General features: G+C 54.5%; 1 protein-coding gene across 1 annotated transcript in view; it reads left to right on the forward strand.

Annotated features, from left to right (window-relative positions):
• Positions 1-526: 526 nt before the first annotated feature.
• The window catches only part of LOC120381724 (zinc finger protein 850-like), a gene marked incomplete at its 5' end in the record, with an annotated part of 179523 nt that continues 153157 nt past the window's right edge, over positions 527-26892 (forward strand). Inside the window, one exon of the mRNA XM_039499843.1 lies at positions 527-849. Coding sequence (XP_039355777.1) covers positions 527-849 — 323 coding nt within the window. The remainder of the gene's footprint in view (positions 850-26892) is intronic.

Raw genomic sequence — 26892 nt, forward strand, 5'->3', positions numbered from 1 at the left:
AGAGTGGATGAACCCATTAATTGTCAGGGAACTCATAGGGACCTCAAGGAAACTACGTCCCAGGAGAAAATCCTCACGGAAAAGCGAGAGACTACGTGTAGTGAGTGTGGGAAAAACTTCCATTACCGCTCAGCCCTTATTCGACATGAGATAATCCACACGAAAGAGACACCTTACAAATGCTGTGAGTGTGGGAAAAGCTTCAATCGTACCTCAGCCCTTAGTAGGCATCAGCGAATACACAGAGGAGAAAGACCTTATGAATGCTGTGAGTGCGGGAAAAGCTTCACTCAGAGATATACCCTTAACTCTCATCAGAGAATCCACACAGAAGAGCGACCCTACGAATGCTGCAAGTGCGGGAAAAGCTTCACTCAGAGATCAGCCCTTATCTCTCATCAGACAACGCACACGGGAGAGCGACCCTACGAATGCTGTGAGTGCGGGAAAAACTTCACCAAGCTCAAACCTTACTAGGCATCAGAGGGTCCACACAGGAGAGAGACCTTATGAATGCCGTGAGTGCGGGAAAAGTTTCAGTCACTTCTCCTCCCTTATCTCTCACCAGAGAGTCCACACAGGAGAGAGACCCCATGAATGTTGCGAGTGTGGAAAAAGCTTCTCTCGGAGCTCAAACCTTACTATGCATCAGAGGATCCACACAGGAGAGAGACCCTATGAATGCAGTGAGTGCGAGAAAAGTTTCACTCACCTCTTCTCTCTTATCTCTCACCAGAGAGTCCACACAGGAGAGAAACCCTATGAATGCAGTGAGTGCGGGAAAAGCTTCTCTCGGAGCTCAACCCTTGTCACACATTACACAGTTCACACCGGAGAGAAACCCTATGAATGCAGTGAGTGCGGGAAAAGCTTCACTCATAGCTCAGGCCTTTCTAAACATCAGAGAATCCGTAAAGGAGATAAGCTTCATAAAAACCTTCTCTAGAGCTGTCAGGAGATTTTTTTCTTTAATTCTTTTGACAGTTCCCAGGTAGTGAGTGTTAAGGCTGTTTGCATCTTTTGCACATTGTAGTCCCTCAGCTCCCACACATGAGTTGCCCACTTTTGAAGCTCGCCCGTCTTTGGGGTGGATCCTGTGGTCCTTTGTATCAACTCCATTGTCCTGCGAGTCATGGGAGTGGGTGTCTTTTCTACCAGGAATGTCATCACCCCAGGTGGGGGAGATGGGGGGTGTCTTCAACCAGCTACGTTGAGATAAAATCTACCTGGGTCTCATCACTGTGGTTGCCGTGGAGTTAGCTAGCTTGAGTTCACTTTCCTGATGTAATAAGACAGCTATTCTTGCAGTGAAGACATGGGCTATGGATAGTCGGTGGAGTTACCATGCACATTTCCTCCTGTCTGAGCTAACCATCACCACATTTCCTTTTCTAAACAAACCTGGAGATTCACATTTGTACTCCTCCTCCCAGTGCAAAGTTATTGTTAGAGACGTCAAGTTCCTCTTTGAGGAGAGATTGTCTCATTCCCAGTTGTTCTCACATTACTCTGGATTGTGCAGAACAGCAGTTATTTTGTTGACTTTTTTTTTTTCCTCATTTAAAATATATTTAAATATGATGAAGAGCTGGAGCAGTGTCAGGGAAATAAGGGTCATTTTAGGCTCTGTGACACTGGAAGGAGATGGGGCGACTCAGACATTCCATCCTTCCCCATCACCCCAGAACTGTTACCTTGTGCCTGAGCCATGCACAGTTCACCCCTTCGTATTCCTTCGCTTCCCAACGTGTCTGGTGGGGTCATGTTCTTGGCTGTCCATGCTTGGGAATGGTGCTTGTACGTCTTTGATCCTAAATCAGAGTCAGTCTGGCAGGCGATGAAAGTGTCAGACTTGGAAGGGGATTTCAAATGGATCCCAAGCACCGTTCAAATCCCCTTTTTCCTCAATGGCAAAGCTGCTTCTGGGAAGGTTGGTTGTTTTTTCTCCCGTTATGAAAGTGCTATAACTCCTGTAAATAACACTAATGAGAGAGGTATCAGAGGGGTAGCGGTGTTAGTCTGAATCTGTAAAAGCAGCAAAGAATCCTGTGGCATCTTGTAGACTATCAGACTTTTGGAGCATGAGCTTTCGTGGGTGAATACCCACTTCGTCGGATGCATGATAAACCGCTGGGTGAAGCAGGTTTCAGTGGATCATGGGAGAATCTCTCATCCTGATTCTGAGACATCAGATGTAACCTAGTCTGGAATTTCACTTTAAATTAAAATGAAAGTGTCTTCTACCTCTCTGTGATATAGGTTTTCTATCTTTCATGAAGGCTCCTTGGTCATATAACTGCATGTTAGTTTTGTTTGACAGAATGCAGCTCAGATTTTTTGGGAAATTTCAGACAAATTACCATTTTTTTACTTCAGGTTAGTTTTCCCCCCATCCCTGCATGATGATATGGAGAAAATTCAAATGAAGTTGAGTCAACAGGAGAGAATAGTCCAAGCTGTTGGACATATTATCAAAGAAACAGTCGTATGTTTAAATCTCCACTCTGAAAAGGTGAACAGCAGCAGACCCCAAATGGGTGCAACTGACCGAAGTAAGTGCACATGGTCGCAGGGTAGTTCAGTTGTTTAAGTCAATATTGTCTCAGACGATCCAGGGATAGAATTCCACAGCAAGTGATTCAGAACTAGGAAAACGCCCAGGTATTTGGTTCCCAAGGTATTTGTGACCCAGTCCCTACAGGAGGTTACTCCTGAAGAGATCTCCTAGCTAATCCCCAAATTTGGGAAATGCTGTCTGGGATGAGGTGTATCAACCCTGACCTGGCACTGCTAGGGTTAACCGCACCCTGTGGGCTGAAGAGGCCTCACCCTCTCTGGGCATGCTCCGACTGGAGACGGAGTATAAACGGGAGCAGCTCAGTCTGGGCAGACTGGGAACAAACCTATGTTGTTGGCACGGGATGGGGGGGGGGAGCCCAGGGCTGGGGTGGCAGGGGGCTGTGGGTGGGGGGAAGCCCAGGGCTCGATCAGCAGGAGCATGTGCTGAGGGATACCAGGGCTGAGGTGGGGGCAGCCAAAATATTTTTTGCTTGGGGCAGCAAAAATCCTAGAGCCGACCGTGCCTCCACCCACTGTGAGGTAGGTAGGAGCGGATCATTATTATCCCTACTCGAAAGAGGGAGAAGCTAAGGCTGAGAAAGGAGAATTGACTTGTCTGAGGTCGCACACCCAGCCAGTGGCAGAGTTGGGAATAGGACCCAAGAGCTCAGATTTTCAAACTAACCATCGGATCTTGAATTTCAGACATTGAATGATCTGAATAAAGTGCTCTCAGATGAGCTCCAGACCAACAACAGTGCACAGTAATTATTCAGCAAGTATTTGAGGAGAACTGCAATGTTAGAGAGAATCATGAACTGCTCAGAGACCATTAATGTAGAGAAGCAGCAAAATTCATCAAACATAGAACTGGTTCTGACTTATTTCCTTGGTCTTAAAAGAGAACAACAAGGACCTGAGTCTTGTGCCTGTCAATAACCCCCTGCTCAGCCAATCAGGGGTAGAGACTGAGGACGGGAGGCTGAGGGTTCTCACCAGAGAGCCCAAAGGATGGCCTAGGTTACTGGTGGGGATCACTGCCCGACCGCTATTTCAGCCCCACATTTTTGGGTGGACCTCCCGCAGTGGGAGCTGCAGAGCACTCCCCCGCAACACACACACACACCCCCCTGGTGTTGGGAGGGGAACAGGTAAAAGGACAAAGGAAGCAAGAGAAAAAGAGGAGGGAGGAAGAGGGGAAGCAAAAAGAACAAACCCTAATGTCCCAAATGATTCTAAGGGACAAAATCCCAGGTGCAGAATAAAGTTCTGCCTCCTTAAGCTCGTGTCTTCCATGCCTAGAATTCAACTGTCACCACATGGATCAAACTAAACAGGTTTCAAACCTCCAGGAGGCTCTTACCTTCTAAACAGGGACGGCTGTTTTCTAGTAAAATCACTAAAAGGGAAGGAGAAAACTCGAAAGAGGTTCCTCCTGGCGCTCACGTCCGTGAACCCGAATACTCTCTCAGTCCTCAAAGAGAGACCTGGAGAAGGAGACTTGCTGAAGCAAAGCCACAGGGGTCTCTGAGGTTTCCCTGGCCCCTCGCCCCGTCCTGCCTGGCTGATGTCAGCATCTCTCTGTGAGGTCACCACCTCCCCACCACCTTGGACCAATAGTCTGAGGTCCTGCAAAAGGCCTTTGTGATGTCACTGCCGCACCCCTCCCTTGCTGGGCTAATGTCCTGCCCCTGGCCAGGCACTTTGGAGGTTTGAGCTACTCCCTGTGGATCACCCCACTCAAGGAGCGTTCGTTCTAGGCAGCAAGCCGGCTAGACAGGGAAACATCAGACGCTGCTCCCAATGCTACACTCAGTTTTTCAGAAATGAGTCGACTTTACGGCCAGAAGAGACAATTAGAGCATCTAATCTGACCCCCTGCATATCACAGGCCTCCTGTATGGCACAATAGCTACTTTGGGGTCAAATACATTCCAGAAAGGCATCTAGTCTTCATGACATGACATCAGGAGATGAAGAAACCACCACTTTCCTTGGTAGCTTGTTCCTGTGGTGAATCATCCTCGCTGTTGAATATTTGTGCCTTAGTTGTAATATGAATTTGTCTCTTTTCATCTTCCAACCATTGGGTCTTGTTATACCTTTCTCTGCTTGATTCAAGAGCCCTTTAATTCCCAAATCTTTTCTCTCCCTGAAGGCACTTCAACACTTCAATGAAGTCACCTTTCAATCTTCTTTTGATAAGCTAAGCAGGTTGAGCTCTTTCAATAGCTTACTAGAAGGCATTTTTCTCCAGCCCTCAGAACCTTTGGTGGCTCTTTGCTGCCCCAGCTCCAGTTTCACAACATCTTTTTCAAACGAGGACACCAAAACTGAAGGCAGTATTCCAGTATCAGTCTCACTGATGCCGTGTCACCTCTTGTGACATTATTGGCATAATCTGTAACTGTATAGATCACCATTGCAACCACTGTTCTATATTTGCAGCCAATATTGTAGAAAGGTTGTTGTGTAAGGGGTCTATGGAGAGGTTCTGATTGGCTGATTATAATGATGCTATCTCTAGATGTGTATCATTTTTGTAGTTGAAGTTATGAATATTGGCTCTCTGCCGGCTCACCCGCCCCCTCGCCACTGCCCACCCACTCGCCTCCTCACCCCCCCTCCCTCACCTGCTATTGTGTCCCTGGGGGTTCCCCTCAATTTATCTGAGCCTCTGCTGCCCAATTTCTGACTCCATCTGGATCACCCAGGAGCCTTTCCAAACAGTCCTTCTTTCCCTGCCCCCTAATTCTGCTTTCACACCCTGGGCCCATCTCCTCTCTTCATTCCGCTCCGCCTCCCGCCTCAGGTGATTAGAGATGGAGGCAACTTCAGCCACTGGAGACAGCCCCAGCGAGCGCTGCAGCCCGCCCGGGGTGGTGTTTGCAGACACAGGAAGGGAGCAGCTGGGAGCACGGGGTGCTGGGAAGAAGGAAACAGGAGAACAAATCCCTGGGGGCGGGGCTCTGGCACAGCCCGGGGGCGGGGCAGCTCCTGGGGGCGGGGCTCTGGCACAGCCCGGGGGCGGGGCAGCTCCTGGGGGCGGGGCTCTGGCACAGCCCGGGGGCGGGGCCGCGCCGGGGGGCGGGGCGCGGGCACAGCCCGGGGCAGGGCAGCTCCTGGGGCGGGGCTCTGGAACATTGTGATGCAGGAGCCCGGGCCCAGCAGCTGCTCCCTGGTGGCCACGTGCTGCCAGCAGCGCTGGAGCCGCCCGGGCCGGAGCAGAGCCGCTGTTCTCAGCTGCAGCAGGAGCTGCCCCCGGCCCCACTGGGCTCCAGGTGGGGACAGAGCCTGGGGCCCGGGGCTCCCCTGGGTGCGGCTGGCGGGGCGGGAGGGGAGGGGAGAGGCCGGAGCTGCAGGCGGGGAAGGGCGGGGGGGCAGGCGGGGGGTTGATCGGTCTCTGGGCACCAGGGGAGCCCCGGGGCAGAGTGTGTGTTTGTGAGTGTCCTGGGCCCAGGCGTGCGCAGGGGGGGAGCCCCAGCACCCCAATGCCCTGAGCCCCGGCTGGGGAGGCTGCTCCCCCTCCCTCCCGTGGGGGCTCCGGGGGGGGGGAGGCTGCGGAGGCTGCAGGCGGGTGCTCGGCCCCCCCGGGAATGACCCGCTGCCGGCAGCTTGTGGTGCCTCCTCCGCTGAGCTTTTCCCTGGGGGCGGTGTGACGACACATTGTGCAACCCTCCCGTTTTGCAACTAGGTGCAGCTTCTGCCGCACAACGTGACCATCTGGGCCCCTGCTCAGGACTTGCTGCCACCTGGTCCATGGGGTTGCGAATCAGGAGGGACAGGGTTTGTGGTCGAAAACACTCACATTCTGCTTCCTCCTGCCTAATGTGCCACATTGACCTATTGCAGGGGTCTGGGGGGTTCTGCATTTTAATTTAATTTTAAATGAAGCTTCTTAAGCATTTTAAAAACCTTATTTATTTTATATACAACAATAGTTTAGTTATATATTATAGACTTATAGAAAGAGACCTAAAAATATTAAAATGTATTACTGGCATGCGAAACCTTAAATCAGAGAGACTCGGCACAGCACTTCTGAAAGGTTGCCAAATCCTGATCTTTTGGAAGATTGAGGCGCGCTCTTTCACTTTTCTGTGTATGAATACGTGAAAATGGAGGTAAGGTTTGGGGGTACAGAGCACACCCCTAACCCCAAGGTGATAATCAGAGTGGCCATTTTCATTGGTCCGGGGATGGTTGTGCACCTGTCACTGGTCCAGGGATGGTTGCAAATTGGGAGGGATGGGGTTTGTGGTCAAAAACACTCACGATCTGCTTCCTCCTGGCTAATGTGCCAAATTGACCTATTGGATGATTGAGGCGCGCTCTTTCACTTTTTTGTGTGTGAATACGTGAAAAGGGAGGTAAGGTTTAGGGGTACAGAGCACTCCCCTGACCCCAAGGTGATAACCAGAGTGGCCCCATTCATTTTTTCCACTGGCTTCCTCCTTGCTTATTTCCAATGACTTGGCTGCCTATGCACCTGTCACTGGTCAAGGTATGGTTATGCACCTGTCACTGGTCCAGGGATGGTTGCAAATCGGGAGGGATGGGGTTTGTGGTCTAAAACACTCACGATCTGCTTCCTCCTGGCTAATGTGCTGGCCTTCTACCTGTACCGAACCAGGCAGTTCAGGAAGTCCTTGCAACTATTCGTTGTGTCGGCCAAGCGGATTAGGGGGCACCCAGTTTCCATCCAGCGCATTTCCTGCTGGATCACCTTGTGCATACGCACGTGTTACGACTTGGCAGGGGTTACCCCACCGCCTATAGTGAAGGTGCATTCTACGAGAGCGCAAGCCTCGTCAGCCGCCTATGTCACCCACATCCCTATCCAGGACATGTAGGGCTGCCACATGGTCATCTGTCCACATTTTTACCTTGCACTATGCGATCGTCTCCCAAGCACAGGATGACGTCGGGTTTGGTAGGGTGGTACTCTGTCCTGATAACCCTTAAACTCCTACCCACCTCCATCAGATATAGCTTGGAGTCACCTACTGTGGAATACACAGGAGCAGTCACTCGAAGAAGAAAGGTCAGTTACCTGTTCCGTAACTGGCGTCCTTCGAGATGTGTTGCTCCTGTCTAGTCCACATCCCAGCCTCCTTCCCCTCTGTCGGAGTTGTCTGGCAAGAAGGAACTGAGGGTGGGGGGAGTGCGCAGCTCCCCTTATAGCGCTATAGAGGCGCCTCTCCAGGGGTTGCAGCGGTGCTCCAAAAATTTCCGGCACCAGTGCATGTGGCAAGCACGCACACCTACTGTGGAATAGACCGGAGCAACACATCTCAAAGAACACCAGTTACGGAACAGGTAACTGTCCTTTTTAAAGGATGTCTAGATTTCATTCCTGTAGTAACAGAACTGGTGATAGGAAAGCAGGAAGGGGTGTGTGTGTGTGTGTACAGCTTAAATTGGTTAAATAGTCTAACTTTCAGTACTCAGTGTTTCAAAAATGTTAGACTGCCAACCTGTGTCATAGCTACTTTAAGGGAAATTACTGCTTTGTCCAACCCTGAAGAGCTATGAGATCTTTGCTCACCAATTCTCATAAAACTTGTATTTGTTATGCCTTTTTGGTGACTTTAGTATTATGATCTATTATAAATAAAGTTCATTTCACTGATTGATTTTAAAATTAAATTAGTAACTGGAAAAAATGGCCAGTATTTTTTTTAAACCTGTGACAATTATAAGCTACTGTATTTTGTCGAATCAAAAGTATATCTAAGTATAATCTAAAGTTCTCCTGCAAAATGCCGGCTGTGCAAATCCTCTTGTGGCTGGATCATTCTTGGGTTTTTATTTTAAGTACAAAATAAATATGTATATAACAAATTTAAACGTATGTAATTAGTAATTTGATATGTTGGGTGGTGCCTCTTTTTATGTGTTTGCTCCCCTGGTGTTAGAACCTGGCTATGCCACTGCTGTAGAGGGCTCATCACCTAGCAGCTGGGGGCCACCATGTGGCTCAGCAGGGCTGCTGGCCACAGGGCCAATGGGTGTGGGTGGGCTGGGTGGCATCTCGGGAGTCACGTCTCAGGGATCTGCCCCGCTTCCCAGCACTGCTCCAGCTCTGAGCTGTCTCCACTGCCTGGGACCTGTGGGGCTCACCTGCCTCCCCCGGGGGAAGAGCCACCTGGGACTGGTGCAGAGGCTGGGCCAGTCTCAGCCACTCACAGGGAACAGTCGGGGGCGGGGGCGGGGGGAGGCTCAGCTGGGTCCTGAGGGAGCCTGGCCCGGGTAGGCTCTGCTCCTGCTCCAGCCTGGCTGCTTCCACCACTCCCAAGGGGCTGGAGTTCTCCTGCCCCAGGACCAGCTCTGGCTGCGCTGCCAGCTCAGCCTGGCAGACACAGTCACCTCCCATCAGGGCCGGCTACTGTGGCTGGGGGTTAGGGTGTGGGAGAGAAGGTCTCTTGTGGGTCTGGGTAGGTGCTGGGCACGGGGGGGTGAGGAGATCTGTGTGTGTTGTGGGGTTGTCAGTGGGGGAGATCTGTGTGTGTCAGGGGCACTGGGAAGTGTGGGGGGTCTGTGTGGGGCACTGTGCAGTTGTGGCAGTGGGGGGCCACAGGGCAGTGAGGGGATCTATGGGGGGACTCTGGCCTGGTCTACACTACGCGGGGGCGGTCGAACTAAGGTACGCGACTTCAGCTATGCGAATAGCGTAGCTGAAGTCGAACTACCTTAGTTCGAATTTCCTACCTGTCCAGACACCGCGGGATCGAACTCTGCGGCTCCCCGGTCGACTCCGCCACCGCCGTTCACGGTGGTGGAGTTCCAGAGTCGACGGGAGCGCGTTTGGAGTTCGAACTATCGCATCTAGATTAGACGCGATAGTTCGAACTCCGAGAAGTTGAACTCTCTGCGTCGACCCGGCGGGTAAGTATGGACCTACCCTCTGGGTGGGGAGGTGCAGAGCACTGTGCAGTTGTGGGAGGGCTGTGGAGGTCTGTAGCTGGGGGGGCACTGGGCAGTGAGGGGATCTGGGGGGGGTTCTGAGTGGGTGGGGGAGTGATCTGGGAGGGCCCTGGCCAGGGGGATTTGTGGGGTCTCTGGATGGTGCGGCGCTGGGCGTAGGGGCCGGAGGGTGCTGGGCAGGGGTTTGTGGGGTCTCTGGGTGGTGCGGCGCTGGGCGTAGGGAGCTGGAGGGGTGCTGGGCAGGGGGTTTGTGGGGGTCTCTGGGTGGTGTGGCGCTGGGCATAGGGAGTCGGAGGGGCGCCGGGCAGGGGGTTGTGGGGGTCTCTGGGTAGTGCGGCGCTAGGCGTAGGGAGTTGGAGGGGTGCCAGGCAGGGGGGTTTGTGGCGGTCTCTGGGGGTGCGGCGCCGGGCGTAGGGGTAGCATGGTGCAGCATGGGCCCGCCCCCAAGGGGAAGAAGCACGATGGCAGTGCAGGGCTGGGCTAGACAGGGTGGGTCTGGCAGCTCCCGGTTTGTAAACAGTGCCCTTGTACTGGGCTGGGGGGAGTGGGGCTGTCCCTGCTGTGCCATGACCCATCTCCCGTTGCCCCAGGCCAGCCCCTCGCTCTGAGGACTCTGCCCCCCTGCCCCATGTCCCCATTTCCCCATGGGAGCCACAAATATATTTAGCACCCGGCTCACAAAAGGTTAATCCGGCCCTGTTTTGGGGTGCAGGCTCTGGGAGGGAGTTGGGGGGCGGGAGGGTTGCAGGCTATGGGGAGGTTGAGTGAGGGGGGCAAGCTCTGAGCTGGGGCAGGGGATTGGGGTGCAGGGGGGTGCGGACACGCGGGCTCTGGGAGGGAGTTGGGGGGTGGGAGGTGTGACGTTATTGATATAAATTGGGACCATATAGAACAGGGGTCTCAAACATGCGGCCCGCGGAGCTCTTCCCTGCGGCCCGCGGAGCTCCCCAGGGCCGCCCAGAGGGGGGGACAAAGGGGGCAATTTGCCCCGGGCTCCGCAGGGGCCCCCAAGAGAAAAGCGGAGGCTCCCGTCTCCGCCCCTCTCCTGGAGCCTTGGTGCATAGAGCGCCGAGTCTCCGTCCGAGCGCCTGAGCCCCGCCCCGATCCGAGCCGCGTGGGGAGGGGGCGGGGCTGGGAGCTCTGGGCTGAGCGCGGCGCTCGGCGTGGCGCTCCCAGCCCCGCCCCCTCAACACGCGGCTCTGAGCGGGACGAAGCTCAGGCCTCGCCGGAGACACGCTCGGGTAAGGGAAGCGGAACCGCCGGGGCCTGGGTGGGACGCGGGACCCGCCGGGGCCGGGGGGTGGGGGAGGGAAGCGGGACCCGCCGGGGCCGGGCCGGGGGAAGGGAAGCGGGACCCGCCGGGGCCGGGCCGGGGGGTGGGGGAGGGAAGCGGGACCCGCCGGGGCCGGGGTGGGAAGCGGGACCGGCCGGGGTGGGGAAAAGAGGGACCCGCCGAAGCGCAGCCCGGTCTTCGGCGGCGGGGGGCCCCTTCCGTTCCGGGACCCGCCGCCTAAGTGCCCCAAAGACCCGCGGCGGGGCAGGGCCGCCCAGAGGGGGGGGCAAAGGGGGCAATTTGCCCCGGGCCCCGGGCTCCGCAGGGGCCCCCAAGAGAAAAGCGGAGGCTCCCGCCGCCAAGCCACCAAACAGCTGTTGGTGGCGCTTAGCACTTTCCAGGAGGGAGGGGGGAGGAGCGGGGAGCCGCGCGCTTAGGGGAGGAGGTGGAGAAGAGACAGGGCAGGGGCGGGGCCTCATGGAAGGGTTGGATTGGGGGTGGGGCCAGGGGCAGCAAGGGGGCGTGTCAGTGATGCGGCCCTCGGGCCAATGCACTAGTCCTCATGCGGCCCTCGGGGTCATTTGAGTTTGAGACCCCTGCTCTATACTGTCTGTATTTTGTATTATGCTCTGCTTCTGGGAAAGATCCCAGACAAGCTGATGTTAGCCCTGCCTAGCTGGCTTGATGGCCCATTAAGGGCCATCGGCTACACAATTGACCCATGGAGAGAAGGCAGACACGCCTTGTGACTCAGCAAAGTATGCAGGGACTGGCCCATGTGACTCCAGGCTCCATTTTGCTGTAATTTTCCACAGTGAAGACAAAGGGATTCTTACACCTGGAAAAGTCTATATAAGGCTAATGCCTCATCTCCATCTTGTCTTCAATCCTGCTTCTGACCTCTGGAAGGACTTTGCTACAAACTGAAGCTCTGCACGAAGGACTGACTGACCCATCCCAGCGGGGGATGTTCCAGAGACTTAATCTGAACCTGCAGTTTACTCCAGCACTGCTGCAAGCCTGAACTAAGAACTTTGCCATCACTGTATGTAATTGATTCCATTTAACCAATTCTACCTCTCTTCTCTACCTTTTTCCCTTTGTAAATAAACCTTTAGATTTTAGATTCTAAAGGATTGGCAACAGCGTGATTTGTGGGTAAGATCTGATGTGTATATTGACCTGGGTCTGGGGCTTGGTCCTTTGGGATTGAGAGAACCTTTTTCTTTTATTGGGGTGTTGGTTTTCATAACCATTTATCCCCAGGAGGAGTGCACTGGTGGTGATGCTGGGAGACTGGAGTGTCTAAGGAAATTGCTTGTGTGACTTGTGGTTAGCCAGTGGGGTGAGACCAAAGTCCCTTTTGTCTGGCTGGTTTGGCTTGCCTTAGAGGTGGAAAAACCCCAGCCTAGGGCTGTTACTGCCCTGTTTAAGCAATTGGTCCTGATTTGGCACTCTCAGTTGGGTCCCGCCAGATGTGCGCCGTCACCGGTGGGTTGCAGGCTATGGGGAGGTTGAGTGAGGGGGGCAGGCTCTGAGCTGGGGCAGGGATTGGGGTGCAGGGGAGTGTGGACACGCGGGCTCTGGGAGGGTGTTGGGGCGGGAGGGTGCAGGCTCTGGGGAGGTTGAGTGAGGGGTGCAGGCTCTGAGCTGGGGGCAGGGGATGGGGATGCAGGGGTTGTGGACACGCGGGCTCGGGAGGGAGTTGGGGGCGGGAGGGTTGCAGGCTATGGGGAGGTTGAGTGAGGGTGCAGGCTCTGAGCTGGGGCAGGGATGGGGTGCAGGGGGCAGACACGCGGGCTCTGGGAGGAGTTGGGGCGGGAGGGTTGCAGGCTATGGGGAGGTTGAGTGAGGGGCAGGCTCTGAGCTGGGGCAGGGATGGGGGTGCAGGCACGCAGGCTGGGAGTTGGGGGCGGGAGGGTGCAGGCTATGGGGAGGTTGAGTGAGGGGGCAGGCTCTGAGCTGGGGCAGGGGATGGGGGTGCAGGGGGTGGACACATGGGCTCTGGGAGGAGTTGGGGGCGGAGGTGTGCAGGCTCTGGGGAGGTTGAGTGAGGGGCAGGCTCTGAGCTGGGGCAGGGATGGGGTGCAGGGGTGCGGACACGCGGGCTGGGGAGTTGGGGCGGGAGGGTGCAGGCTATGGGGAGGTTGAGTGAGGGGTGCAGGCTCTGAGCTGGGGCAGGGGATGGGGCAGGGGTGCGGACACGCGGGCTCGGCGGGGAGTTGGGGGCGGGAGGGTTGCAGGCTATGGGGAGGTTGAGGAGGGGGCAGGCTCTGAGCTGGGGCAGGGGATGGGGTGCAGGGGACACGCGTGCTCGGGGAGGAGTTGGGGCGGGGGTTGCAGGCTATGGGGAGGTTGAGGAGGGCAGGCTCTGAGCTGGGGCAGGGGATGGGGTGCAGGGGGTGCGGACACGCGGGCTCGGGGGAGTTGGGGCGGGGATGCAGGCTATGGGGAGGTTGAGTGAGGGGCAGGCTCTGAGCTGGGGCAGGGGATGGGGGTGCAGGGTGCGGACACGCGGGCTCAGGGGAGTTGGGGGCAGGGGTGCAGGCTATGGGAGGTTGAGTGGGGCAGGCTCTGAGCTGGGGCAGGGATGGGGTGCAGGGGACACGCGGGCCGGGGGAGTTGGCAGCTCGGCGCTGCACCAGGGAAGGGGCTGCGGGGTTTCACACGGACACAGACACTTTCCCACAGTCCCGGGCGGGAGGCAGAGCCGGGGTCGGGGTCTGGCCGGTGTGTCCCGCACTCGGGCTCCCGGCCGGAGCAGGGGCCGCCCCGCAGCGCTGGCACAGACCGAGCGGCGCTGCGGGGTCGGGGCTCGGACAGGCGGGGGGGGGGGGGCGGTGCGTGGGGCCCCGGGAACCCGCCCCCGGGCGCCCCGCGGCCCGTGTGCGGGGGGGGACCCGTCCCGGCCCGCGGGCGGGGGAGCGGCCCGTACAATCCCCCCCCCCCCCGGGGCCCCTCACCCCGCCCCGCCCCCCCGCGCTGGGGGTTTGTCTCCCCGCTGCCGGGGGCGGAGTCTGTGACCCGTTTTCCCCCCAACTCTCAGACCCGGATATAAAACATCCCAACCCCGCCCCGTTCTCCCGCCGTCGCTGCTGCCGCCGGACCGGGCCGAGCGCGGGGCCCCGCCTCGGTAACGGGACCGCGCGAGCCACCGCCCGGATCGACCCCTGTGCCCGGGTCCCGCCGGTGTACCATCAGAAACATGAACCGATCCCGATTTGCTACTTTGGCTGCACTGAGCATGCGCAGCCGAACTGAGCATGCCCAGTAACCTCCGCTGTCGCCACTGCCCTCTCTCTGCCCTCACTTCTACTCACGATTTGCTGCCTGCTCTTTGGGGGCGTTTAAAATGCTCAAGGGGGCAAATCGCAGCGGGGGGGCTGCCAGGGTCTGAGCGGGGGACACAAATTTACTGGACAGAAGGGTTCAAGCTGCTGTAGGCAGCGGCAGGAGAGAGGCTGAAGGGGAAAAATCGGGGGTGGGGGGTGGGAGCCGCTGCCAGACCCTGTGCGGGGACAAAACCCCCGTGTAGGGAGGGGGTGGGGGGGACCAGTGGCCCCTCGGGATGAGCCACCTGCTGGGCTCGCAGATCTGGGGGTGTCGGGGCGGGGGGGGGGGCACAGGCTGTTTTCAGTTGTGCCCCGTGTCAGCTCTGGAGCAGGGGGCGGGTTCCTGGGGCTGGGTCTTAAAGGCACCGGCAGCCCGATTCCTACACTGTCAAAGCATAGACAGCGCGGCTCCTCTCTATCCCGTACAAGTGCTGCGGGGCTGTTACTGCTCCAGCCAGGAGACTGAATGTGGGGAAATAATGTGCAGACGCCCCCGCCCTCCCTCAAACTCTGCCTCTCACATTGTGACTATGTAAAAGTCTCTTCTATCATTTTCTATGTCTATATGAAATCCCTGCAGCTCCTTTCTCTTATACAACGTGCTGATTTGGTAACTCCCTCCCAGAGCCCACATGTCTGTACCCCCTCCTGCACCCCAATCCCCTGCCCCAGGTCAGAGCCTGCACCCGTCACTCAAACTCCCCATAGCCTGCAACCCTCCTGCACCCCCAACTCCATCCCAGAGCCTGCACCCCAAACAGGGCTGGATTAACCTGTTGTGGGCCCGGTGCTAAACATATTTGTGGTTCCCCATGGGGGAAATGGGGACATGAGGCATGGGGGCAGAGTCCTCAGAGCGAGGGGCTGACTTGGGGCAATGGGATATGAGTCATGGTACGGCAGGGACAGCCCCACTCCACCCAGCCCAGTACAAGGGCACTGTTTACAAACCAGGAGCTGCCAGAACCATGCTGTCCAGCCCAGCCCTGCACTGCCATTGTGCTTCTTCCCCTTGGGTGTGGGCCCATGCTGCACCATGCTACCCCCTGCTCAGCACCCCTCTGGCTCCCTACGCGCAGTGCCACACCACCCAGAGACCCCACAACCCCCGGCTCAGCACCCCTCTGACTCCCTATGCCCAGTGCCACACCACCCAGAGGCCCCCACACATCCCCTGCCCTGGACCCCGCTGGCTCCCGTCACCCCGTGCTGCACCGTCTAGAGACCCCACAAACCCCTGCCCAGTGCACTCCCAGATCACTCCCCACCCACTCAGAACCCCCACAGATCCTCTCACTGACCATTGCCCCCAGCTGAAGACCCCCACAGCCCTCCCACAACTGCACAGTGCCCCACACCTTCCACCCAGAGCCCCCTACAGATCCCCTCACTGTCCAGTGCCCCCACCACCACAACTGCAGTGACCCGCACAGACCCCCACACTTCCCAGCACCCACACACACACAGATCTCCCCCACTGACAGGCCCCCAACACATAGATCTCCCCCCCAGTGCCCAGCACCTACCCAGACCCCCTAGAGACCTACTCTCCCAAACCCTAGCCCCCAGCCACAGTAGCCGGCCCTGATGGGAGGTGACTGTGGCTGCGAGGCTGAGATGTCAGCGCAGCCAGAACTGGTCCTGGGGCAGGAGAACTCTGGCCTCTTGGGAGTGGTGGAAGCAGCCAGGCTGGAGCAGGAGCAGAGCCTACCGGGGCCAGGCTCTCTCAGGACCCAGCTGAGCCTCCCCCCTCCCCAACTGTTCCCTGTGAGTGGCTGAGACTGGCGCAGCCTCTGCACCAGTCCCAGGTGGCTCTTCCCCCGGGGAGGCAGGTGGGGCCCCACAGGTCCCAGGCAGTGGAGACAGCTCAGAGCTGGAGCAGTGCTGGGTAGCGGGGCAGATCCCTGAGATGTGACTCCCGCGATCCTACCCAGCCCACCCACACCCATTGGCCCCGTGGCCAGCAGCCTTGCAGAGCACACACCTCTGTCTCTCCCTGCTTTCCTATCACCAGTTATGTTACTACAGGAATGAAATTGAGACATCCCATAAAACAGCTAGTTCCACATTGTTCTTCAAACCTCAGATCATTGAAATGTAGCTTTGCATTTGAGATACTATATGACTGTAGTACATTTTGCACTGCCTGCATCTACACTGACATCAGGAGAGGAGAAGAGGACAAGACTGTCCCTAGCATATAAGATTTTAAAGAAAGGAGAGACACACACACCCACTATCAATACAACAAGAAGGGAGAACAGTAGCTGGTGCCAAGAGAGAAGATGCAATGAAACCCTTCTGTACCCACAACTGATGTCTGAAAAGCATCAGTCACTCTGCAGATCAAAGAAAGAAAGAGCAGCCAGTTTCAGACAGATAGGATCCTTATGACCTATATAGGAGAAGTGTACTTCCCTATAGCAGTTTCCCACCATAATAAATAAATCCATAAGAAAATTAACCAAAAATTAAGATTAGGAGTCTGATTGAAATTATGTACATTTTCAGCATTAGTTTAGTATGAAAATATTGCAGCTACTTTTCTTTTACTCCTGTCTTCATAAAAGCAACAGAGTTATAACATATAATTACAAAGACTAAAGTGCATGCTTTACTATAATTAGGACCAGGCAATCCAAGATGAAAACTACACCGTGGCAGAGTCCTACAACCAGGTCTTTGAGGCCAATCCCTTTATCAATACAATCCTCAACCAAAATATGAGGAAGGAGACGAGTCACCCTCAAACTTTTGACAATAGCTCAAGGTCAGACACCCAGAAGACCAGCGCCATTCGTATTCTGGTTTTGGATAAAATACTTGATCTTGCCTACATCATAGAAACCTTCCTCTCTCCAAGTCTATACCCCACTACACCCTTTAGCGATAAAGTAACCATTAAAGAAGTTCTGAATCAGTCGTCTTTCTTCCCAATTTAGGTTTAACAATAAAGCTGCAACCTAAGTAGCTATGGGAGATGACAGTGCAACTACTAGGTATTGGTGGGGGAAAAGTGTGCTACTAATGTCCTGGATATACTGGCAGGGCCGGCTTTAGGCTAATTCAACTAATTCCCCTGAATCGGGCCCTGCCCCTAAGAGGGTCCCGTGCCCAAGCCCTGGTTCGGTGTATTGGCAAGAGTCAGTGCACTGTACCGGGGTGGCCCGGCTTCTCCAGGGGACAATTTAAAGGGCCTGGGTGCCCTTTAAATTGCCACCACTGCCACACTGCTGGAGCCATGGGGTAGGGCTGTTGGGATCTGTGGGCTACTTAAAAAGTCCATCGCCCCCGTTGCTTCTATTGCCCTAGCCCTTTAAATAGCCACTGGAGCCCCGCCGCTCCCCCAGAGCTCTGGCAGCTATGTACATGGCCAGGGCTGTGGAAGCAGGGGAGCCCCAGGTGGCTGCTGTTACTCTGGTGGGGGAGGGAGGAGGAGGAGGGAGCACTTACCATACCGGGTGGTCTGTACCCCCTGTACCTGCACCCCCTGCCCTGTCGCCAGCCAACCCCTGCTGCACCCCCCCTGCCTGAAGCCAGCCATTCCTGCACTCCTCTGTCTTCAGCACTGCCAATCTATGCCACACCCCCCCCATGGCCCTGCTTGAAGCCAGCCAGCCCACCCCACCCCACCCCACACACCCCTGTCTCCAGCCATTGCTGCCCCCCTTGCCCTGCCTGCAGCCAGCCCCATGTCCACTGGTGCCCTGCAATTCCCTGGGCAGTAACCCTGCACACCTGCTTCAATGATGGGAGAAGAGAGCAGCTGGTACCCACACACATGTGCACACCCTAGGGTGACCAGACATCAAGTGTGAAAAATCGGGATGGGGTGGAGGTTAATAGGATCCTATATAAGAAAAAGACCCCAAGATTGGGACTGTCTCTATAAAATCGGGACATCTGGTCACCCTAGCACACTCCCAGGGAGTGGCGGGGACCAGGGGCGGCTCTATACCCCAGCGCGCCAAGCAGGCACGTGGGGCGGCCCTTTCCCGGGGGGGCGGCATTTGGCTCCGGTGGACCTGCAGTCTTGCCTGCGGCAGGTCCGCTCGTCCCGGGCTCCGGTGGACCTGCCGCAGGCAGGCCTGCGGGAGCTCAACCGGAGCCGCGGGAAGAGGGGACCCGCCGCGGGACCGGGGAAGGGCGGCGCAGCGCAGCGCACCGCGCTGCTTGGGGCAGCCTGATTTCTAGAGCCGCTCCTGGCGGGGACCCACACATGTGAAGCGGAGTTCATTTCTAGTTCAGGCCCATCTTTTTAAAAAAGAACTGTAGGTAGTGTTAACATACAGCCATATTTTCCTGGACATGTCAGACTTTTTGGGTTTTAAATTCCTGTTCGGGAGGAATTTTTAAATCTGGAAATATAGTAACCCTATTGGTACCAGAAATACATATTCTGGCACATCCCTTAAATCAGAACTTTTCATAGGGAACCGGTTGCTAAGAAAGGAAAGGCTTTTTTCCCCACCTTTTTTTCCTTTTTTTTAAAGTCATCCCTGCTGGGGCCCCGCCGAAAATGTTTGAATTGGGTGGGCCCCAAACTTCCTAAAGCCGGCCCTAGCTAGTCTGTTCAGTGTTATAGCTTTTAATATGCTACTGCAAATACTGTAATAGAGCATTAGTGTCCCAATGTACTGTAGCTTGATTTAACTTACCGTAATACTAGAAGTGGTGCATGTGAACATTGCCGTAACGAGGGCAAGGCGAGTGAGGCATTTGCCTCGGGCACGGAAAGTGAGGGGCTCAGAAAGTCTCTCCTTCAGCGGCAATTCGGCAGCAAGTCTTTCCCTCTGAGAGGGACTGTGGTACTCGTTGCCAAAGTGCCGCTGTTCGTCTTCAATGGAGAGGGGCAGCGCATACGGCTCTTTTGCAGAAATTCGTCGGTGGATCCTTCCCTCTAATAGGGAAGAGCCGGACATGCTGCCTCTGTTCCTTGCCTTATGTGCCAAAAATCCCTACTGACGGCTCTGCATGTGAAGCTCTCTTAAAAGCTGACACTACAGTAGTGATATTCCCTAGCCAGCATGCATAGGGCTGGGTGTGGGGAAGGGGAGTGAATTTAGGTATAAGTAACATCTCTCACACCAAACAGGAACTTTTACAAAGTTCATTATTATGCCTTGTCTTACAAACACCAAAAACTATTATTACATATGCAGAAAGGTCAATAATCACCCCCTCCCCATATATACAGAGTTGTGCTTCTGCATATAGTATCTATGTCAGATTAATATTGAGTTACCAGCTGTTCAGGAATCAGTCAAGAGTCAGCTGCCAAGCCACATGTTGATTCCTATTGCAAACTGTATGGGTGACCCTTGAGGCATTCTGAAGCAAGAGATTACTGTAAAACTGTAAATAAGACATAGAAAGAATAAAATTTTCCTAGGTTTTGTTTGTCAGATTTATTGTATTATGTATAGTAGGTGTTTAATATAAAAACCAGGTAGTATGGTTTACAATGTTTTAACAAGAGATTATTCTATTACCATTATCCAGTCAACTTGCACACTATTTTGAAGTAGTGATAATTCACAGAGAGAAAGAAGAAAGCTGAATTTAGATAATTATTAACCAGATTCCTGGTTATTCACCAGCCACTTTGCTTCAGTCCATGGCATAAAGCATCATAAACCCAGGACAGTATTGACAAGATAATATTCACCTCAATTTGCATCTGCTACACTCCCGCCCCGCCACATTCCCAGTCACAATATTCAGGATATAGCCTAGTGAGAAAGTGGCCTGGCTGAAGCATGTAGCTGCCAACTGAAAACTAGTACTGAGTACAATAGCCTTGAGAACATTGCTTAATTCTGAGCACTGTGTCTGCAGTGAGATGCAGGGTGGCCCTGGTGCCATGGCACCATTGTAAAGTCGATACTGACTGTAATCCCATAGGCGGCAGGTTTGTATAATTTTTGGTGGTGCCCAAAATGGTGGTCTATCTCCCCGCTCTCGCTCTGTAAGCCGATATCAAATTAAGCTACAACGCATCAGAAACACACGATTACAAGTGTCATTTAAAAGTGGAAAGTGAGAAGCAGCACTTGCCTGCTTCAATAGCCGCTATTAAATTTTGTTACACCTGTTGTGCCAAATTGGGAATGTTCTTAATGTTTTCTCTGAATACTGTGTGGATGCCTCAGTTTCCCCTGCAAGGTGCCAACTGAAGGTGTTGGGGACAAAGAGATCAGGTGGCCTCCTTGTCCAGAAGAGATACAAAGGCTAGAGGAGGGAGTGTCAGTTTGGAGCTGGCTGGGGAAATGGGAGAGGCCCAGAACTTGGGTCTAGGCTCCCCACCCTCCAAGATGGACCTGACTGAGGGGTCATTTTCTGTACCTACAAGCTCTGTTTAATCTGTGTTCCTGTTGTCTAACAAACCTTCTATTTTACCGGCTGGCTGAGAGTCACGTCTGACTGCAGAGTTGGGGTGCAGGGACCGCTGGTTGCCCCATGACCTGCCTGGGCACACTCGCTGCAGAAAGTGCACGGTGTGGAAAGAGCTGAATGCTCCAAGGTCAGACCCAGGAAGGTGTAAGCTTCTTATCCTGGAGACAGTACGCTCAGAGAGAGGAGTCTCTCGCAGAGTCCTGACTGGCTTTGTATGGAGTAGTTCCAAAGCATCACAGCATCCCCTTCCACACCATGGGCTTCCTGGAAGTCCGCACAGGCACTGACACTCCCTCCTCTGCCCTCTCTCTCTTTTCCAGGCATTAGGAGGCCATCTGATCTCTTTGTTCTCCAACACCTTCAATTGGCAGCTTGCAGGAGAGTGGCCCAGGCCATCAGGTGCCCGGAGACAGGGTTTCGGCCATTCTCTGTGCAGACAGCATCACACTGGCCCTCCAGGGCTCTACAACAATCACACCCCCTTATCCCACCATCTAGATCCTTGAGAAATGCATATGGGAAACTGAGGCACCCACACAGTCTTCAGAGAAAACATTAAGAACATTGCCACTTTGTAACACCTGTATACAACTACTTATATACTTTAAAGGGGTGTAAAATAATCAAGTATTGTGCTAAACACAATGATACTGCAAACTGACCACCACATTTCAGTTGCACATTTTTCCCCCTTAGGTGAGGGCTCTGGGGTGGGGCAGGGGATGAGGGGTTCACAGTGCAGGAGGGTGCTCAGGTTTGGGGTGCTGGCGATGCAGGCTCTGGGGTGGGGCAGGACTGGGGATAAGTAACTTGGGATGCAGACAGGCTGCCCCAGGTCTAGGACCAGAGGACTCCCCATTATCAGCAGCAGCAAGCTCCAGTGGAGGGATCCCTCCTCTCCCCCCACAGCACACTCACTCTGCAACACAGTCACTGCACATGCTCCTAGGGACTCTCTCAGGTCCAGAAAGCCCACTCGCCTCCCCTGCGGTGGGTATTGGGTGGCACAGAGTCCCTGGGCGATGCTCTGGAACTGCTCCCAACCAAGCCAGTCAGGACTTTGGGGAGCCTCCTCTCCTTGGAGCAGACTTTTCAGGGCAAGAACCTCACACATCTTCATCTCCTGGGTCTCTCCTTAGTGCATTCAGCATCCTCTGCCCCTCCATGTGCTTCCCACAGTGATCCCACCCCAGCGGTGTTCAAGGGAAAGCCACAGGGTCCTGCACCCCCAGTTTGCAGTCAGATGTGACTCTCAGCCAGCCAGTAAAACAGAGGTTTGTTCGGTGACAGGAACACAGTCTAAAACAGAGCTTGTAGGTACAGCAAACAAGATCCCACAGCTGGGTCCATTCTGGGGGCAGTGAGCCAGATCCCCATATGCACTCCCTCATCATCCCCAGCCAGCTCCAGACTCCCAAACCCCCTCCAGCCCCTCCTCTCTGCTCAGTTCTTTTCCTGGGCCAGGAGGTCACCTGACCTCTTTGTCTCCAACACCTTCAGCTGGCACCTTTGCAGAGGAGGGCCCAGGCCATCAGTTGCTAGGAGACAGAGTGCCAGGCATTTAGGTGCACTGGCCCTTTGCTCTGTAGCAATCAAATACCTTGATCCACCACCTACATACTTTAGAACGGCATAGGAGACACTGAGGCACCAACACAGTATTCAGAGAAAACATTAAGAACATTCCCAGCTCGTCACACCGGGGTGGGGGGCTGCCATCATGTGTGGCCTCCCCACCCCTGCTATTCCCCCTGCGTGCGGGGGGGGGGAAGAGAGCTCCTAAGCACCTGAGTGCCTCCTGTCTCCTCCTCTCTCCCTCTTCCCCTCCCCCTCCCCCGGTGCTCCAAGAGGCTGCCAACCGCTGATCTCTATATCCGTAAGCAGAAACAGCACAAAGAAAGGAGAGAGGCACTGGCTGTTTTCTTTCAGGCAGGGAAGCTCTGCGGCGGGGGCAGGGGAGAAACACCGCTCCAAATATTGGTGGAGCAGAGCCCTCAGCCTTGAAGATTACTGGTGCTTAAGCACCTCGAGCCCATATAAGCTGCGGCCCCTGTCATCCCCCTTCAACAGGAAAACTCCCTTGGACCGTTTCTGGATGCCACTAAAAATATAAAAATCTGCTTCCCTGCTGTTAATTTAATGCTACAGGAGACTTGATGCAGTGACATACTTTCCCTATATTCCATCAAACTCTGCATCACATCTCTTGAGTATTTAAAAGAGTATCTCATATTTGTCTATGTAAAGTATCAGAACTGTTTACAAATTTTAGGATTGCCTTTTGCTGCATTACTCTTGCCTGTGAATCCAGCTCTTACAGTCCCATTTGGTTTCACCGCACTGGGGAACACAAGTCACACAAACAATGTCCTTAGACACTCCAGTCTCCCAGTATCACCACCAGACCCACTCATCCTGGGGATGAATGGTTATGAAAACCAACACCCCAATAAAAGAAAACGGTTCTCTCGATCCCAAAGGACCAAGCCCCAGCCCCAGATCAATATACACATCTGATCCTACCCACAAATCACGCTGTTGCCAATCCTTTAGAATCTAAAATCTAAAGGCTTATTCATAAAGGCAAAAAGGTAGAGATGAGAGCTAGAATTGGTTAAATGGAATCAGTTACATAGAGTAATGACAAAGTTCTTAGTTCAGGCTTGTAACAGTGATGGAGTAAACTGCAGGTTCAAATCAAGTCTCTGGAGAACATCCCCCGCTGGGATGGGTCACTAGTCCCTTGCGTAGAGCTTCATTTCCTAGCAAAATCCCTCCAGAGGTAAGAAGCAGGACTGAAGACAAGATGGAGATGAGGCATTAGCCTTATATAGGCTTTTCCAGGTGTAAGAACCTTTGTCCTTACTGTGGAAAATTACAGCAAAATGGAGACTAGAGTCACATGGGCAAGTCCCTGCATACTTTGCTCAGTTACAAGGCGTATCAGCCTTCTCTGCATGGGTCGATTGTGTAGCTGATGGTCCTTAATAGGCCATCAAACGAACTTATCAGAGCTAACACCAACTTGTCTGCAGTGTCACCCAGAAGCAGAGCACAAATACAAAATACAGACAGTACAGAGCCAATACTTATAACTTCAACTACAAAATGATACACAGACATACAGACAGCATAATCATAACCACCAACCCATAACCTGGTCTTAGCCACCGTATATGACCACCTTTACCTAAGATTTGGTGCCACTACAGGACCTTGGTTGCAAACCATGTTCTATATGGTCCCAGTTTATATCAATAATGTCACACACACACAAATGAGTGGAAGCGTGCGCGTCATTCATCCAATAGGTCAATTTGGCACATTAGCCAGGAGGAAGCAAATCGTGAGCGTTTTCGACCGCAAACCCCATCCCTCCAGATTTGCAACCATCCCTGGACCGGTGACAGGTGCATAGGCAGCCAAGTCATTGGAAATAATCAAGGAGGAAGCCAGTGGAGGACATGAAAGGGGCCACTCTGGTTATCACCTTGGGGTCAGGGGAGTGCACTGTACCCCCAAACCTTACCTCCCCTTTTCACATATTCACACTCAAAAAAGTGAAAGTGCGCGCCTCATTCATCCAATAGGTCAATTTGGCACATTAGCCAGGAGGAAGCAGAATGTGAGTGTATTTGACCACAAACTCTGTCCATCCTGATTTGCAACCCCATTTGGCACATTAGCCAGGAGGAAGCAAATCGTGAGCGTTTTCGACCACAAACCCCATCCCTCCAGATTTGCAACCATCCCTGGACCAGTGACAGGTGCGTAGGCAGCCAAGTCATTGGAAATAATCAAGGAGGAAGCCAGTGGAGAAAATGAATGGGGCCACTCTGGCTACCACCTTGGGTCAGGGGAGTGCGCTGTACCCACAAACGTTACCTCCCTTTTCATGTATTCACACTCAAAAAAGTGGAAGTGCGTGCCTCACTCATCCAATAGATCAATTTGTCATATTAGCCAGGAGGAAGCAAATCGTGAGCGTTTTCGACCACAAACCCCATCTCTCCAGATTTGCAACCATCCCTGGACCAGTGACAGGTGCGTAGGGAGCCAAGTCAATGGAAATAATCATGGAGGAAGCCAGTGGAGAAAATGAATGGGGCCACTCTGGTTACCACCTTGGGGTCAGGGGAGTGCGCTGTACCCACAAACGTTACCTCCCTTTTCACGTATTCACACTCAAAAAAGTGGAAGTGCGCGCCTCATTCATCCAATAGGTCAATTTGGCACATTAGCCAGGAGGAAGCAAATCGTGAGCGTTTTCGACCGCAAACACCTTCCCTCCAGATTTGCAACCATCCCTGGACCAGTGACAGGTGCATAGGGAGCCAAGTCAATAGAAATAATCATGGAGGAAGCCAGTGGAGAAAATGAATGGGGCCACTCTGGTTACCACCTTGGGTCAGGGGAGTGCGCTGTACCCACAAACGTTACCTCCCTTTTCACGTATTCACACTCAAAAAAGTGGAAGTGCGCGCCTCACTCATCCAATAGGTCAATTTGGCACATTAGCCAGGAGGAAGCAAATCGTGAGCGTTTTCGACCGCAAACCCCATCTCTCCAGATTTGCAACCATCCCTGGACCAGTGACAGGAGCACAGCCAACCCCGGACCAGTGACAGGTGTGTAGGCAGCCAAGTCATTGGAAATAATCAAGGAGGAAGCCATTGAAAAAAATGAATGGGGCCACTCTGGTTATTACCTTGGGGTCAGGGGAGTGCTCTGTACCCACAAACCTTACCTCCCTTTTCATATATTCACACACAAAAAAGTGAAAGAGCATGCCTCAAGCATCCAAAAGATCAGGGTTCGGCAACCTTTCAGAAGAGCTGTGCCGAGTCTTCATTTAGTCTCTCTGATTTAAGGTTTCTCATGCCAGTAATACATTGTAATATTTTTAGAAGGTCTCTTTTTATGGCTATAATATATAACTAAACTGTTGTTGTATATAAAGTATATACGTTTTTTAACATGCTTAAAACGCTTCATTTAAAATAAAATTAAAATGCAGAAACCCCCAGAACCCTGCAATAGGTCAATTTGGCACATTAGCCAGGAGGAAGCAGAATGTGAGTGTTTTTGACCAAAAACTCTGTCCCTCCTGATTTGCAACCCCATTTGGCACATTAGCCAGGAGGAAGCAGAATGTGAGTGTTTTTGACCAAAATCTCTGTCCCTCCTGATTTGCAACCCCATGGATCAGGCGGCAGCAAGTCCTGAGCAGGAACCCAGATGGTTATGTTCTGCGGCAGAAACTGCTACTAGTAGCAAAACGGGAGGGTTTCGAAATGTGATGGTACACCGGGCCCCCCCCGCACAGACCCGCCCCCCCCCGGGGAGCAGCAGCGGCTCAGCCCGGGCCCGGCTCACGCGGAGGCGGCAGCAGCAGCAGCAGCTTTGTTCTCTCACCCCCCAGCAGGGCTCGCACGGTAACAGCTGCTGGACCCCTCCCTTCCCCGGGCTGCGGAGAGAGCGGAAGCGGCCCCGGGGCAGGCTGGGAGATGTAGTTCCTGACTCTCCCTGGAACGGAAGTGACGTCGGCGGGGGACCCGGAGCCGGAGCCGGGCTGCGAACGAGCGTTGGCTCTGCCTGGCTCGCGCGGGGCCATTGGAGCCTCTCCCGGGCCGGAGAAGGGTTGGTGCCGTTGGAGCTCTGGGCATGCGCAGATCGCGGCGGGAGAGCCCTTCATTAACCCGGGGGTCCCTGCGTGGGGCCGGGGGGTGAGACCGGGCTGGGGGAGGGGCGGGCGGGCAATGTCGGTGCAGCCCGGACATGGCGGGGGGGGCAGGTGACCCCCGAGGAGCGGGGAGAGAAAGGGGGGGGCTGAGATCCCCTCGGATTTACCGCTGCCCCCCCGTGGGGACCCCCTCCTCCCCGTCCTGCCCCCTTTCTCCTAGAGAGCCACGAGCAGCGCCCAGGGTGACCCCCTCCCCAACCCTGAGAAGTTCCCTGTCCCCCCGATTGTGCCCCATTTTCTCTCCCCTTCGCCAGTGGCCAGTTCAGGTCTCAGGTTTGGGGGGTTTCCCCCATTTCCACCTGCAGGGATTTGTCCTTGTGCGGGTGGGAAATGGTTCCCCCGAGGGATTCCTGAGCTGGGCAGAGGGTGAATGGGCAGAGGCTGGGGGGCCCTGAGACAGGGACACCTCTGGGCTGGGCTGGGGGGGCCACTCTCTGCTGGCAACGGGGCCTGGGAAGGGCCAGGGAGGGGAGGGAGGAGCAAGTGTCCCCCATGGAGACGGCCCAGCCCCAGGGTTCCCCTCCCAGCTACTTCCTCCCCACCTGCCCAACCCAGCAGCCCCACCTGCGAGTCACATTCCCAGACCCCACTGCCAGCCCCTCCCCACTGATAGTGACTTTCTCACTCCAGCCCCACTCCTGTCCCCTGTGAAAAGACATCAC

The sequence above is a fragment of the Mauremys reevesii genome, linkage group 14 (assembly GCF_016161935.1).
Source record: "Mauremys reevesii isolate NIE-2019 linkage group 14, ASM1616193v1, whole genome shotgun sequence".
NCBI lineage: Eukaryota > Metazoa > Chordata > Testudines > Geoemydidae > Mauremys > Mauremys reevesii.